Source organism: Lonchura striata, chromosome 3 (genome assembly GCF_050655825.1).
Source record: "Lonchura striata isolate lonStrDom1 chromosome 3, ASM5065582v1, whole genome shotgun sequence".
Classification (NCBI taxonomy): Eukaryota; Metazoa; Chordata; class Aves; order Passeriformes; family Estrildidae; genus Lonchura; species Lonchura striata.
The window spans coordinates 17,330,608-17,347,258 of record NC_140705.1 but is presented as its reverse complement, the minus strand read 5'-3'; the positions used below and the strand labels follow the sequence as shown (position 1 = coordinate 17,347,258).

General features: G+C 42.1%; 1 protein-coding gene across 1 annotated transcript; it reads left to right on the top strand.

Annotated features, from left to right (window-relative positions):
- The first annotated feature begins 1,713 nt into the window (after positions 1–1,713).
- Positions 1,714–9,636, top strand: SOX11 (SRY-box transcription factor 11). The gene has a single exon (XM_021551124.4). The coding sequence runs from the start codon at positions 1,911–1,913 to the stop codon at positions 3,120–3,122; it is 1,212 nt and encodes a 403-aa protein (XP_021406799.2). The 5' UTR covers positions 1,714–1,910; the 3' UTR covers positions 3,123–9,636.
- The last annotated feature ends 7,015 nt before the right edge of the window (positions 9,637–16,651 follow it).

Below are 16,651 nucleotides of genomic sequence, written 5' to 3'. Positions count from 1 at the left end.
AGAAGTCATGGCTGGGCAGTCATGGAGAGGCAGAGCACTACTTATTTTTCAAAACCCATCTTTACAATGAAGTAACTGAACCTTCTTCAGCTATGCCCTTTTCCTTCCCCCTATTCTGTACACCGAGCTGGGGTCGGGCAAGGAAAGTGACATAACACTATGTGTCTCCCTCAAATATAACCTTCAAGCTCCACCTGACTCCTGACAAGCACAGCTGAGACGAGGCAGCCCTAACCTATCCATACAGCTAAAAGAGGTGTGTGACATTTTCGGTTTTTTTGGTTTTGTTCCTGTAACAGCACTAGCCACTCTGCAGCCCTATGATATCAGAGTCACATCATCCAAACAGTAATTTTGCTGTAGTCTGAGGAAAATGAACCACTGGGATAATTAGAGGATGACGTACATGGGGACCTACTGCCCCGTTAGCACCAGTTCATAGGATGTGCTCGGGCAGAGGAGAGGCTGTGCTCCTGTCACTGCCATTATGTCCGTATACAGCCAGCAACCATCACAAAACTTACTAAACTTTTCCTTTTCTAATAACTGCAAACGGTAGGTGGAGAAGCACAAAGGAACCCATAAAACAGTATATGAACTAATTTCCACCATATTTTTGCAATTAAAATGACCACAGGTGCGTAGCACACTGTCAACCTTTGGATTTCAGACATTCTGTGATAAAATCAAACATGGGATTATTCGCATAGGTGTATCCACTACAGGGTCCTGAATAACTTGGTGCTTCCCAGAAAACAAGCATGCAAACAAATAGAAAATCGTCACTGTTCGATGCTTTCTGTATATTTTCACGCTCTACTTCGGGGAAGGTCCCTTTATCCTCTGCCTACACCACGCGGTAAGTGCCTCCAGGTGGGTGCGACGATTCTCACGTCCCTCCCGCGGACAGCGCTGGCCTCCCCGGGGGAGAAGGGGACCTCTCCCACCCCGGTTACCGCCGACCAGCAGGCCGGGGCCACCGAGGCACCGCGTGCATCCGCATGGAACCGGGAGCGCACCAGGCTCTACCGTGCGTTCTCCCGGCCCCGTTCTTTACCGACCACACACCGAAACCAGCCCTGGGAGGACAGGGACCGAGGCGCGCCGGGGTCCAGGGGAGCAGGCGGCCGCGGAGGAGGAGAGGCCATGTGCGGGGCGCGGAGGGCGCCATGCCCGCGCGGTGCCCGCGCCCGCCCGGGGCGGCTCCGCTCCCGGAGCTGCGCCCGCGCCGCCCGCGGAGCGCCAGCGCCCCCTGCCGCCCGCCCGAACCGCGCGGGGCTCCGCGGCCTCCGAGGAAGAGAGACGCGGGAGAGCCGCCGCCGCCCCGCCCCGTCCCGCGCCGCCCCGCACCGCTACGACCCCGGCGGCGGGGCCGGCGGGCGAACCCCCCACGGCGGCGCTGCCGACCCCCGGGCGGAGGGCCGGGCCGGGCCGGGCCGGGCCCGGTCCGCCGAGAGCCGGGAGCGCCGGCGGCGGCGCCTCCTCCCCGCGCGGGGGTGTGTCAGCGCCGGCGAGGGGGCGCGGCGGCGGGCGGCGCCGAGCGGCGCCATTGGCCGGCGGCGGCGGTGATGTCACCCATATGAGGCGCTGATAACGCGCGCGGCGCGGAGCCGGGAGTTTCGCAGGACGGGCAGCGCGCGCAGGGCGGGCGGCGGCGCGAGGCCGGGGACGGGCACAGCGCGCGCCCAGCGCACCAGCCCCGCCGCGCCCGACCCGGCCCGGCCCGGCCCCACCGCCGGCGCTGCGGTGCGGGCGGCACAGCCACAGCGCCCGCCCGGCCCCGCGGCTCCGCCTCGCTGCGCCGCGCGCACAGCAGCTCGCAGCAGGGGCAAGGTGCGGCGGTGGGAGGGGGCGGCGGCGGAGCGGCTTTGTTGGCTCGGAGGGGAGCGGCGCCTCGGCGAGAGCCCACCATGGTGCAGCAGGCGGAGAGTACGGAGACGGAGAGCAACCTGCCCCGGGAAGCGATGGACACCGAAGAGGGCGAGTTCATGGCTTGCAGCCCCGTCGCTTTAGACGAGAGCGACCCGGACTGGTGCAAAACGGCGTCGGGGCACATAAAGAGACCGATGAACGCGTTCATGGTGTGGTCCAAGATCGAGCGGAGAAAAATCATGGAGCAGTCCCCGGACATGCACAACGCGGAGATCTCCAAGCGCCTGGGCAAGCGGTGGAAAATGCTGAAGGACAGCGAGAAGATCCCTTTCATCCGGGAGGCGGAGAGGCTGCGGCTCAAGCACATGGCTGATTACCCCGACTACAAGTACCGTCCCAGGAAAAAGCCCAAAATGGACCCGTCGGCCAAGCCCAACGCCAGCCAAAGTCCCGAGAAAAACGCGCCCGCCAGCAGCGGCGGCAGCAAGAGCGCCAAGAGCTCCAGCAAGAAGTGCAGCAAGCTGAAAGCCTCCTCCGGCTCCTCGCCTCCCAAGCCGGGAGCCAAAACCGCCCACCACGGGGACTACGCGGGAGACGAGTACGTCTTCGGCACCCTGAAAGTGACCAGTAAGACGGTCAAGTGCGTCTTCATGGACGAGGAGGAGGATGAGGAGGACGACGAGGACGAGCTGCAGCTGCGGATCAAGCAGGAGGCGGAGGACGAGGACGAGGATGAGGAGCCGGGGCCGCAGCAGCTGCGGCGGTACAACGTGGCCAAAGTGCCGGCCAGCCCCACCTTGAGCTCCTCGGCGGAGTCCACCGAGGGGGCCAGCCTGTACGAGGAGGTGCGGGGCGGCGCCGCGGCGGCGGGCGGCGGCAGCAGACTCTACTACAGCTTCAAGAACATCACCAAGCAGGGCCCGCCGCCGCCGCAGCAGCCGCCCGGCCTCTCCCCGGCCTCCTCCCGGTCCATCTCCACCTCGTCGGCCGGCAGCGAGGAGGCGGACGACCTGCTCTTCGACCTCAGCCTCAACTTCTCCCAGCACGGCCACGCCGCCGCCGAGCTGGGGGCGGGCGCCGCCGCCGGCAACCTCTCCCTCTCGCTGGTGGACAAGGACCTGGACTCCTTCAGCGAGGGCAGCCTCGGCTCCCACTTCGAATTCCCCGACTACTGTACCCCGGAGCTGAGCGAGATGATCGCGGGCGACTGGCTGGAAGCGAACTTCTCCGACTTGGTGTTCACGTACTGAGCGGGGGCGGCGGCCAGGGCGGGCGGCGAGAGCGGCGGAGCTGGAGCGGCGCGACGCCAGCGATGATGATGATGATGATCATGATAATGATTAAAAAAAAAAAAGTCTTGTTTTCTTTAAAAAAAAAAAATCTCGAAGTTAGTTCCGAGCCCGGGAGTTGTGATTTTATTTTTGTTTTTTAATTTTTAATGTTTTTTAATTTTTATTATGTTGGTGATCACAACAACAACAGCAAAGGCAAATGGGACTGGGGGAAAAATGATACAGAAGGCGCTGTTTGAAGCTTGTCAGTCTCTGATTGAAGTCTGGAAGATGGTCTGCAAAGAAGTCTTTTGGCAGCACAACTGTTACTCAAGGGGGTTTGTGGATTTTTTTTTTTTTCCCGTGAGAGATCTTAATGAACTGCTATGATTTTTTTTTTTTTTTTTCCGAAAGGGACCATTGCAACTTTTTTTGGAGGGAGAAAACTGATGTCTTCTATGCATCCGATTCTTAACAAAGCTGCAGGGAGCTTGAAAAAATGCAGACTGTACAAACGCTTACAAATAACTGAACTGACTTAAGATCAGAGTTTACTTTTCAGATCAAATTGTTTATGGTTTTACAAATGTGATTTCTACTTGCCAACTTTTTTTTTTGTAACTTGTTCCCTTATACCTCCTTGATTGAATACCAGACAGCCTAGACCTCAGTACAAAAAGGTATTGAAACATTTTTGATACATAACAGACCTCAGTCTTTTTTAAAAATTAATATATTTTCAGGCGTATTTTTGTACAGTGAAAAGGGAACATTCTTGCTGTGTTTTTTCAGTAAGACTTTTCAGGCACTTCTTCCCTTTTATTTTCTTTGTTTTTCTCTGTTTTTAGCATGCAAGTTTGTTGGTACGTTACGTCCTGGTTTTAAAAGGATTAAAATTTTAAAAAATAATCCTTGCATCTAAAGGCCTTGTGGTTTAAAAAAAAAGAAACAAACACTTTTTTTGTACAGCTATAGTTCAGATTTGTTCAATATTTGTAGGTAAAGATTTATTGAAAATGGTGATATAGACCTCAGAGCTGTTATCTTAGTTTAAAAGATTGTATATGTACTGTACTATAGTAGGATTTTATGTATCTCATACGCTGTGATATGTGGATGGGGCCCCAGATGGAAGGTATGAAACTGGATTCTCGATTTTAGCAAAAAAAAAAAAAAGAAAAAAGGCACATAGTTTAAAAAGTTTCTCATGTTGTGCAATATAATCTAAAGTACAGACCATCTGCATATTTTGTAGCAAATGATGGCAAAAGCAGACTTGTGCACTGTCAACATCATAGCCTGTTTTTTTTTTTTTTTTTTAATGCTGAAAGTCTGTATCTTTACAATTTTAATAAATCAGCTGGAACTGATAGAAACTCGTATCGCAATTAGTGTCTGTAGCAGTAACGTGGAGATGCCGTGTTGTCACCCCTCGCCCGCGGAGGAGCGGTAGCTGTAGGCTGTGTGCACGATCAGAGCTAGGGGGGGAGGAGAGTCAGGACTGCTTCTTTTCCTTTTTTTTTTTTTTTTTTTTCCTCCCTCTCGACGCCTTTTTCCCACCGGCTTTGCTCCGCGGGGCCGGGGTTTGCTTGCTGCTTCCCCGGGCCGCTCCGGCTGGCTGTCCCGGGCGCTGCGGGCTCTGCCGCCGTCCCCGCCGCTCCCGGGCGGGGGGCGCGGCGGGCCCGGCTGCCCGCTCCCGGCGCTGGGAAAGGCGACGCTCCCCGCTCTGCATGCTCCGGTCTTCTCCCCGCTGGGCTTTTTCCTCCCCCTCTCCCGTTTCGGATGGATAACCCGGGCCAGGCTCGAGGTGGAGATGCTGAGGGTAGCGGTGCTGCATCTCCTCCGCCCCGGGCAGCGCTCGGCCCGCCGGAGATCCTCTCCGGAGAGCCGCCCGCTGCTCCGGGCAGGCAGGGCAGGGGAAGGGGGTACGAGCTTCGGCTGTAGGTAAACAGACTTTGTCAGTGTGCTTTTTTTTTTTTTTTTTTTTTTGGATTTTATGAGCCATCGGATTTCAGTTGTGAGCTCTGAAATAGCTGCTGATGGCAATAAACAGACTCACGAGGTGGAAGTTTGTTTCTCAAGAAGTTTACTTTTTTATCTGATAGGCATTGGTAAATTATTACTACTTTTTTTTTTCCTCCGCTAATTAACGATCCAGCTGTTTACAGGGACAATTCACTGTGCTGGTATTTTGGTGGCAACCACTGCTACAGGCTTTCAGACTTGCTGAAATGAAAATCCTGCATACGCATTTGTAAGGCATAATAAAACATAACATTAAAACCTGCATGCATGTTATGTTTAATCAAAGACAACTCTTAGGCATTTAAGTGGTGAGATATCTTACTTTAGGTTAGTTAAACTGGTAGTAAAATGATTAATATAATCTGATCTCTTTCTAATAATAATAATAATAAAACACTCATGATTCTAAATAAAAGTTGTTTGGCCTAAATCTTTGCTATCAGAAAAGAGATATAGCATATCTGGGAACTCAAATTTATGTCTTGCATTGTGATAATTCTTTATGAGAAACTGTGTTTTAAAACAAACTTAATTACAATATACAAGGTATCCTTGGCAATGGATAGTCCTCAATAAAACAGAGTTTCTTGAATTTTCAGTTTTTGGTCTCAAATGATTAGTGTGTTCTCCATGTAATAACTTAGAAATCAGATTGAAAACAAATGACATTTATCTCTTCTAAGGCAAAAGACTGAAAGAAAATAGTTACACTGAAGTGCTCTAGCCTAGCCATTCACTATCCTGCTATCAAAAAATCTTGTTTTGGGCTAGGGTGATGGAGTAAGTTGATCAGGTTCTAAGTCTTAAAACTGAGCCAAAATTCTCTTAGTAATTCTTCAAGCTATCATGAGGGTAGGGTGACTTGTTCTTTCAGTCCCTTTCTTCTGATATGCATCCTTGTTTATTAAAGTGATAATAGGCAGTGTCATTAAACATTTGTGCTTTACAGATGTTCAATGAGTTATGAATGATTATGGTCGAATACAGGCTGCATTTAGTTAGCATTGTAATAAGGTCTGTGTCTCAGCCTACAAAAGTTTTGACTTGCATATATTTTTGGAAGCTGTTTTTAAAATTGCCATTTAAAATGTTACTCAAGGATAGCTGATTTAAATGATCCAATTAAAGAGCAGTCAGGCGTATTTTAAAAGAGCAACAGGTCTACTTTAGTCAAAAATATAATACCCACTCAAAAGTGTATCTTTTCTTTCTTCTAAATGGGAATTATACTGTACTATATCAGAGGAATATTTTGAGTGAAGGTATATGGTGCAGGGAGATAATTTTTTTGGCCAAACACTTGAGTTGCTTTTATTTTAGAGTTTTTTATTGCATCTTGTTCAAGGGAGAAAACTAGGTAGTGTTCTGTTTAGGCCACTGCATAGTTAGGGCTGAAGTTTGATGCTGTTGAATGCCTAAGATCCTGCTGATCTCAGTGAGAGTAAAAAACAATCTTCTAGTAATGAAAAATAGCATCTGCTAAGCTACTCTTTTTTATTTTGTCATTAATAATATTCATAACTTCTCTTTCTCTTTCCTTTTTTTTTTTTTTTGTGTACGTAGGAATCTTTGTTGATGTGCTAGAGCAGTCCTGTTGCAGGCCTGGGATCTCCTATGGCCTTTTCCCTCACATTCCTTGCATTTGTCTTTGTACAATACTACTCAGTGTGTAATAGGACTCAGTGATAGGAAGGAGGAAAATGAGCTTTTCTATGTCGAAAGACAATTTCCTTACTAACACTGAGGATGTCAGCTCAATGTAAAACCTAATCAAACATGCTGATTCTTTTTATCTTTAAGGTGAACATTTTTTGCTGGCTTCCCCCTCCCCTCCACCCCCCACCCCCCCCCCCCCCCCCACTTTTGATGTTTTTACTGTTTTATCCTTCCTTTTAAAATAACCACAATCAAGAAATATTTTCTTTAAGTGCAGTCTTTTACCAATATGGTAGAAAAGCTCATTCCAAGCATCCTTTAAGTGCTACATGCTCTTTAGGCATTCACTGACATTCAGATGAAACTTCAAGTCTATTGAATGTGATTTGCATGCGTGCAGTATGATCCTTCCCTTCTGCCTTTTTGAGGAAAGTGCAACTCTGTTACACCAGGGGAAAACTGGTTGGGGTCAAAGTCAGGGCCATATCAGTTTTAGGTGTTTGATCAAAACAGTTCATGAATTCTGTTTTACATCTTCACAATTGTTGCCTAGTAAGGCCTTAAACCTGCTCTGGTTAAAAAAAAAAAATTCTCATTGAGCTTAATGGGAGTTTTTGCCTCAAGGGCTGCTGGCAGGATAGGTGTCTTAGCTCCTCCTAACCTTCATTTGTAAGAATGGCCAGGAAAAAATAAACAACAAAAACTTAATACAATGAGTTGCCTTACATTTCCCCTACTATACAGTTGTATTGTTTAATTTCCTTTCCCCTCACTCACATCCAAGGCTGTGATTGTTTTTTTTTAATTTTTTTGCACACTACCTATACCAATTAACTGCCTAATTAGTTTTATCTTCTCTACATGGATGCAGTGAATTTGTAAGAGAATTTCACATGCAAGTAGTTTTTTAGTGAGTTTAAAGTAAATAGAGTTTTAAAGACCTATTTTTATATTCAATATAAAGCACAAATGTGCAGAAAATGTAGAATGACTTACAAAAAGGGAAGCAAAAGTTCATAATATTTCATGTATAAAAGTAATACCTTCTTTGGGGTGAGATTCTCTTAGAAAACCCAATACTTATGCCAGTGCAAAGATAGGAATATTTTAAAAACTGTTAGAAAAAATTGTGATTGACAGCAATTTAAAAGGAATGACTTCTGTAGATACAAGGAAACCCCTAAAGCAATATGGATAAGAAGGGGTGAATGGTTTTCAATGATGAACAACAACCTGGAAGTGTGAGAATGGAGGTTTCAATCCTTATTAATTAATCAAATTTCTTCTTTTGTGGTTAGTTACGTCTGGATTTTCTGTGAAGTGCAATCTTGCAGGATGAAAAAGTGCAAGGGTGCCAAAATTCTAAGACTTGAAAGTTCAGAAGCAGGTTTGATTTAGAATTATTGAATAAGGATTTAGATTTTGGTAATTCACACTTCCAGTAAAATCAAGTCATTGATTTACTGCTTGAAGAAATTTGATCAAGTAATAATGATTAATCCGGGAACTCCCATTGTCACAATTTGTTTTCATTTCCATCGTCCTGCTTATCTCCAAAACCAATTTGCCTCAACTCCTGGCAAAGCCAGGGAGAAGAGTTATATGCCATTGTTAGTTCATTTACAATTTGTATCTGGTTTTGCTCTTGTACATATGTTGGCGTTTTGGAGTCTTTACATAAATGCTGTGATACTTTTTTTCTTATTTCCTTTTTGTTTTTTGGTGGGCTGTTTAAAAATGGAGGCCTGTTTTCCAGTGTGGGACTTTTGATGGTTACAACATTTCAATGATGTTGCATGATGGCCACAGGTGGGGGAAATTGAATGTTTTAGAGCAGTTTTTCAAGCATGACACTTTTAAAATATGTAATTTCAAAGACTTTTCAAGGCCACATGAAATTAGTTTTCATAGCCACTCCAGGTCTTGGGGGGAAAAGCTGAAAAGTACTTTTGTTTAGAAGTCTGAGTGATGTTGGGGGGGAAACCTTTTCTTGAGGTTTTTGCATGCCAGTGCACGGCCTATTGCTGTGAGAGAAGGAAGATGGTAAGGCTGCTTGAGGCAATGCACTGGAGGACAAAGTGTTTTCTAGCACTAGAAAAAGAAAATGCATGGCAAAGTTTTGTCTTCTAGTAGACTATATAGCATGCAGAGTTTAGTATGTGTCAAACAGTGTATGACATTGCTGTATCAAAGTTGTAAAATTAAGCATTATTTATTGAAAACTATGTATTTTTTTTGTAAAAATCTGATCACCTAGAGGATTAATATCAGTGACTTGTGCTAGTGCTACAAACTTAACCAGCTTCTTTACTACAGTACTTGATATGCAGTGTTAATGCTCAGGGTTGAAACCAGTCCACTCCAATGTCTTTTTTTGCAAGAGTTTTTAAATAAAGGAACAACATAATGCAATTGTTCAAAAGACTCTAATAAAAATGTGTGATCAATCTTCCTATGTGGTTTTATGTGGATTTTTCTTTTTCTGGTGTTGCATTTGGTAAATGCAATTCAGCTATGACAGTGAATCCACTCCTCATTCTATGGGCGCCTAAAGCTGAAAGTTAATGGGAATGTTATATCTTTCAAAAAAACCCTTGACAGGTAGTTATGATCCAGGTAGTGTGTATTAAGTGCTGTTCTGGGCACGCCTGAGAGACACTGAAATGCAGAATAAGTCAATTATCTTCCTTCTTCTTTTCTGGTTAAGACTCTGGATAAAACAATAAATATTTTATGACAAACATTTTTAACTTTGCTTTAAAGTTGACCATGAAAGAATGAAATAAAATGGATTACATGCCAGCAAACCCCATTTCTCTCTGTATCTTTTTCTACAATTTACCATCTAAATGTATTTTGGCATAGAAAAAATCATTCTGTATTAAGATTCTAGTTATGAAAATGTTTTTATGACAAACTTGTAATCAATCCTTGAAACTATAAAAAGGTGTTTTTAATGTGTTTATGTGGTGAAAGTTTGTTGTATATTAAATATTGTTTTATAGAAATGATGGAGTTATATTGTTAGAAATTCAAAATTTGTAATTAATACAAGCCATCTATTGCAGAAATTAACCTCCTAGTGCTCCTGCCAGTAGACATATGCCCATATCCCAGGAAATTTACAAGACACATCTCTCCATTGTATTTAATGTCTGTATTTCCACAAGCTTTTACACAGGGTTGAAAATATCAACTGATAATTCCTTCCTTTCTGCTGGGAGGGGGAGGGGCAGGGGGTGGAGGTTGTTGGTTACCCTTAATACCCAGAAAATAATAGAAAAATTCTAATCAACTTCAGCTGTAGTTGATAGAAACCTTTACACCTGGGGAAAGTCAACTCAATACATAAAAAAATTCCAGATAATTTTGTATGACTCGTGAGCAAAGCTCTTCCCATTTTCCTGTTCCTTCCTTATCCCAACAGTTAGCAAATTGCTCATTTCTTCAAAAAGCAATTCTTGGATGACAAGCAATTTCTGCTTAACTTATCAGGCCTATTAAGAACACTGAAAGCAATCTGTATCATTTCAGGAGTCTGTATGTTTTTGTGTGAATGGAGATGTGTAACTGATGTGAAATAAGGGTTTGAATGTGACTTGTCATAGTAAACATAGGAAGTTTAAGCTGATCATTGTAAATCAATGAAATAAAATCTTTATATACAGCCACCATACCACTATTCTTTCTGTACATATCAAAGAAGTTTCAAAAAGCATTTTAAGGTATTTTAGAAGACATTGAAACAATGCTCTGAGAGTATTCCATGATACTTTGGGGTTTTTTGTTCAGGGGTTGGGAGGTGGAGGTTGTTTGTTTGTTTTATTTCCTATGGAGGTTTTAAATCTTTGAGAGCAGATTAAGGTCACCTCCATGCAGTCTCAAATGTGTCTAGCTGAAGTCTTCTCTTTGCTTTCTCCTGAGTAAGAACAGTTATTACTGCTTTGGAAAGTCAGGCTTCAGTTCTATGTCAGTTCTTAATGCCAGAGGGAATTTCTCCATGACTTATTGTGAATTTTTCATATCTAGTATTTGAAAGTGTTTTTGGATTGGTGACCACAAGTCATCACATCTTAAAACTATCATGGCAGAGGTATTGAGCAGCCTGGGTGTTGGCTCAGTTTATTATGGAAGAAAGGATAGAAGTACATGTTTGGGACAAAAAAAACAAACTTGGTATTTCAGTTTGAATACAATATTCTCAAGTTTGAATGTTAGCTCTAACCCTAGAAGAAATGTGTGAAAACATGGACTGTAGGTAATGTAGACCCACACAGATACTTAGACACATTTGCATTATTACAAACACAGACACATACATATGTATTTGGAGTTTCATTAAAATTGCTTGCTGGCTGCACCACTCTAAATGGCTAAAATGTAATGTCCATTAAAATCCTTTAAGTCCTGAGAATTTCATGATGTTTTCATTTGTTGGTCTTAAAGTGTTGTCCCTGGCGTTTTGAAAGTTTTAAGACAGCCTTTTTATAGCCTATTAGAAAAATCCCCAAAACCCCCCACCCAAATGTATAGCAAAACCAAACCAGAGTGAAATCATACAAAACCAAACAAGCAAACCACCCTCAAAAAATATCTCCAGCTCTAGAAATAATTCTTACAACAGTCAGAATAAAAACATCTTGGCTCTTTCCCCTGAAATCCACATTACATTTATTGGCATTACTCTGATTTTTGCGTATCTGTGATGGATCAGTTTTTTTACAACTCTGACAATTCAATTTGTAGATGATGATCATCTTTAAGCAAAACTGACTCACATATATATTTAAAATACAAGTCATACTTTCTCAAAATATAGTGTTAACAAATACTGAAGTGTACACAGGGAATGAAGCAGGATTAATCTGTACACAAGAACAAGATAGTTCAAGAAAGGCATAGTGAAAAAGAAAATCTAGATCTCAGTTATAATTTTCCTGCTGAACTTGATATTAATGTGACATTTTGGCATTTCACATGTACAGCTATGTGGGCTTTTTCTTTCTCCAAATATGCATAAATAAATATGCAACAAATTAATCTTGAGATTGCTTTCTCAAGTCAGTACTATAAGAACTTTGATTTTGTGTCGGTAAAGTAGCTTACACTTGAGCCTAGGCTTTACTTGATGAGACTTATTTTGTCTGTGTAATCTTATTGTAATAATGTTCCCAAAATCTCTTTAAAGCCTGCCTTTCTTTCATTCACCTAATTTCATTCACCTTGTTCTTTGAGTTTTAGTGCTCATACTCTTCAGGAATCAGAAGAAAACTGCTCCTCTACAGTAGCACTCTTTTTCAAGAGTAGAAAAAGGGTAGAAAATCAGTGAGAAATGTCCACCTGTTTTTGCCTTTGGAAACTGGAAACTTCTAGTACAATCTCTTTTTTGGGGTATGGGCAGCCATAACATGAAAACAATTTTGTTTTCCTCATCTATTTGTAGTCATTCATCAGTTGTGGGTTATCAAAGCCAATAGTGCTGCAAAACATTCATTGAATTAAACTAGATTTCTGAAAACCACCTACTTAAACTGCTAAACCTATCCGTCCTCATTTTGCTTGAAGCTGGTGTGAATTGTTCCACAAACAGAATTGTGAAGTGTTATTGTCTGTAAAAGGGAAAATACAGCAAAAATAGCATCCCTACCTCCCCCAGCCTGTTTGAAACATGAATCCTGGTGTAGCTGTGATGACCTGAGACTTTTGCAGCCCCAAAGAGCTTTTTGTGAGTAGACATTTTTGTATATTTCTACTATATTAGTCAGTCAGATGTAAAATACCATGTTTCCACAAATGATTTGGAAGACAAGCAAAGATATATACAAAGTCATATACAAATGGAAAATATTTACAATAATGCTAAAAACATTTGAGCAACTATGGCAGTAGTTTTTCAAAAATATTTATTTTTGCTTTCCCCATATCAATCCCTTGCACACATATTCTCCCACTAGCCTTTTCCTGAGCATGTATTTTTTTACATAAATGAACAGATATAAATATGGATGGGTATCACAGTCTTTCATGCACAAATGCAATTAACCAAACATTACCAAAGCTGCTGTATCAGTCATGCAAAGTTAAGGAAAAACTGCAACTTTACTGAAATCCTTTTAAGTACGTATACTGCCATGAAAGCAAGTGTCCCAAGTAGTACAGAACCTAGAAGTTAGACACCTGGCATCAGCTGGACTTCCAAGGTAGATTTCTGAACTCACCCTTTGTGCTGGGTGAGCAGCTGCCTGCAGCTTCATGAAAAATGGCATGTTTGGTGTCCCCAGCATCTAGCTCAGGATTCCACATTACATATCTCTGTCCACTCAAGGGCTTAAGGAGTTAATAGTTTTATTCTGATGACAGATCACAAACACTTTCCATTGACATGTTATCCTGTAGGTAGAGCATGTGCTCAGGAAATAGAAAGCACCAGGAATAGATAGAAAGAGCATCTAGACTGAAAAATTGAAGCAGAGTCAGCATATAGTCCAGGCACTGGAAATCAGCTGTCTGTATTGTTAAATTGCTAGAAGACAAAATCCCTGACATGGTTTTGGCTGGTGAATGCTAGCACTCTTCCAAAAAATCACTGGAACAATTTGGAAATTAACATGGGCCAAAGATCATTCCCAATAGGCAGTTTGGATTCAGACACACTGTTTTGGAAAGAGAGTTTAATAGCATAGATGTGGGCAGATCATGCCAGCTGGCTTCTAAGCTAGGGAACAGACCTTGGTTTAATTTACTACAGCTACAGGTTACAAACCCTATTTCTGGAGGATTTTGACCATAAATCCCCTATAATTTTGGAGAATACCTAAACCTCAATCTATGGAATAGTCCCAGAGAGAAGCTGTCACCACTGTGTATGACTGGAATGCAAAAATCACGAGGTTAAAGGCAAGGCAAGAAGGAATTTGCCCTAAAACCTCTTCTGCTCTATTACTGACATATACTACTTCTCATTATATACAGTGTCAGTTCTACATCTGTGGCATTCCTGTGTGCATGGGTGCTCATTCTTAACAGGGGAGCAAAGAATGAGACTATGGATGGAATTTCTTTAAAACACAGGATAGAGAATTTCAGGTAGGATGAGTGCTCCAGCTCATAAAAATGACAAGACACTGTAGTGCCTTCACTCCCAAGAATCCAAAATCACTTTACAAATATTGTTGGCCAATTTTGTTCTTCCCTTGTAGTCAAAACACCTACTGAAATCAATTGTAAAATCACTTCTATTGAATCTCCTCCAACTTCAGAGCTGAGTGAGAATTTTATATGTTGAACAGCTATAGAACTGGAGTCTTGAAATTGCTTTTTAAATTATACATAAGAATCATGCAGTTTATGTTCTTCTAGCACTTCACAGTTAGTTTAGACAATATTTTCATAAACTGCACTCTTAGGAAAAGAAATCAATCCATCTGGACTAGATAAGAGAGAATCATTAAGTATTTTCCCTGCTGAAATATTAACATAAATTAGTAAAATTGATTTAGTGTCCTGAGAAAGGAATGCTCCCTTGGTCAGTACATCAGTGTTACAGTCTAACCTCAGTGATTACTGAATCATAAAAAGTGCTGTCTTCAAATTTGAAAGTTTTTGCATTTTTACTCCTTTTTTCAAATGCTAATGATAAGGGATTGAACTAAAGTTAGATAAGCATAAAGGATGATAGAAATCTCAGACTCATTTGGATTGTTTTACTGGTATTGAATCAAAATGGTGCGTCTGCACTGCAACAGATCTCAAGTTTTTTCTGATGTTCACTGGTTTCTTAATGAAAAATGTTCCACTGGTGTTAATGGTAGTTTTGACAGAATAAATACCATCTGAGTATGAACTTAGACACAGGCAGGAAAAACAGTATAGAGTAGATTTGCCTTGGAAACAACAGGAAGAAAACTAAAAAAATTAAAAGAGAAAGTCAGGACAGTTGTCATGAGCTGCCCACTGATTTCTGTATTTTCTGGTTTTTAGCATCAGTATAAGAGGGCTGCCTCAACAGGCTAATTTCCAGTGTGCCCTGAACACTGAGAAGCTGCCTCTGCTGCTTGATCCATCAGGATCTGTCCTAGTCAAACAATTTCTGAGAAACCTGTGTTCCCAGAGCACATCAGCAGGATGTCCTGTGCCTGCCTTGTGCAACCCCTGGCTTCGCTCGGGGCACGTGGCAACTCCCATCTCCACCAGTTTCTCATGGTGAGAGACTTGACTCCAAGGGAAAGACAAAAAGGAAACAGTGAAACTTGGATCACAAATTATGAGGGTAGGGACATGCAATTCCATATCCATGCCAATCCCACATCCATGCTGGCATTCACGAACAACTCCTCTCCTAACTGACTGGGGGTGCTTGGAGGGCTGCTCTCCACACTGCACTTGTGGAAAATGGGATCCTGAGCTAAGGAATGTTCCTACTGCCAGACACCAGCCTTTTCATAACTTACGCTTTCAAGAGAAAATTCAGTTATGAAAAACCTATTGCAAATAAAATTGACTTTTTTTGATGTATCTTCATACAGCTCCAATCATTTAACCAGAAAGATATTAGAACAGCAGCAGATTTCATCCATTGTTTCCTAGAGTATTCAATTAATGTGAAAATACCTTTCTCTAGTCACGCTCAGAAAGTCACTTTGTATGAAACTGGAGACAATATGTATTGAATAATGACCTGATATTGAATAAAGATTCCCACTAGTGCAGGATTAGTAGCCTTAACCATTAGCAAGTTTCACGAAATGTTAATAAAATATTTATTTGGCTATTACTTTTCTTGACCTATTAGTTCAGTTCACTAATGGATTCAGTCTTTCCAGACAGAACCTTATATATTTACCTGAAGCCTAGCTCACTATTTTCCTCAGTGATGATACATAAATTTTTTGGCCAGATATATTTTTACTCTATAAAATTTGAAGTGTATCTATACACACACATATATATATACACATATCTATAACATTATGAATATATAAGAAATAAAACACTCATCAATTTTATCTTAAGTATTTTCAGGTACAGATGATTTAAAAGAGATACTCACTACTTGGTCCAACAGCCACTGGTAGTTTTGCATTAAAAGTCAGAAACTACACACTGTATGCTTTATATTAGGATAGACTAGTCAAATGCATATGAACTGAATAATTCCCTGATTTTTTCCCTCTATCTAAAATCCTCCTCTAAGAACCTTTTAATGCATCTTGATTCTGAGTCTCCTTGCCGTACAAATCACTCTCATTCATATTAATGTCCTTTTTGCATGTAAAAGAACTGGGATATTGGAGACGATATATAGCAAAAAGGCTTTTTGAGAAAAGATTCCCAGAATTCAGAATTTTTGTCTTTTGTGTGAAACATAAAGCAAGTACTCAAAATACCATGTATAAATACATTATTATAAAATTTATTTTAAATTTAATTTATATGGATTGTGGTTTAAATCAGGCACTTAGTTATATCTATATAAGATGACTTGAATATTACAGTTGCAGAAAAAAAGAAGTTTGATTCCATTGTAAGTTTTGACAAGCTTTTAAACAGAGGGAGTATCTGGTAAGGACTGACAGGGTAGCAATAGAATAGAAATGTTTTCTTCAAGGGGAGCCACAGCTTTTTACTAAAGGGCAGCCACCAAATCCCAGCTCATAAAGGTTGTCAGGGACTGGAAATTTTCATTGCCTCCTGAGAGCTGCTTATATTGTGCTCAGCTGGGAAGTTGATGTGTGGGATGGATTTCCCAGTGCAGTGCACAGAAATAGGTTTCCTCCAAAATACAGAAAATTATTCTAATCGGTTTTTCTCATCCTCCTTTCCAGTAT

Excerpts from the sequence above, each read along its gene's own strand:
- SOX11 (XM_021551124.4), top strand. The coding sequence starts at position 1,911 with ATGGTGCAGCAGGCGGAGAGTACGGAGACGGAGAGCAACCTGCCCCGG.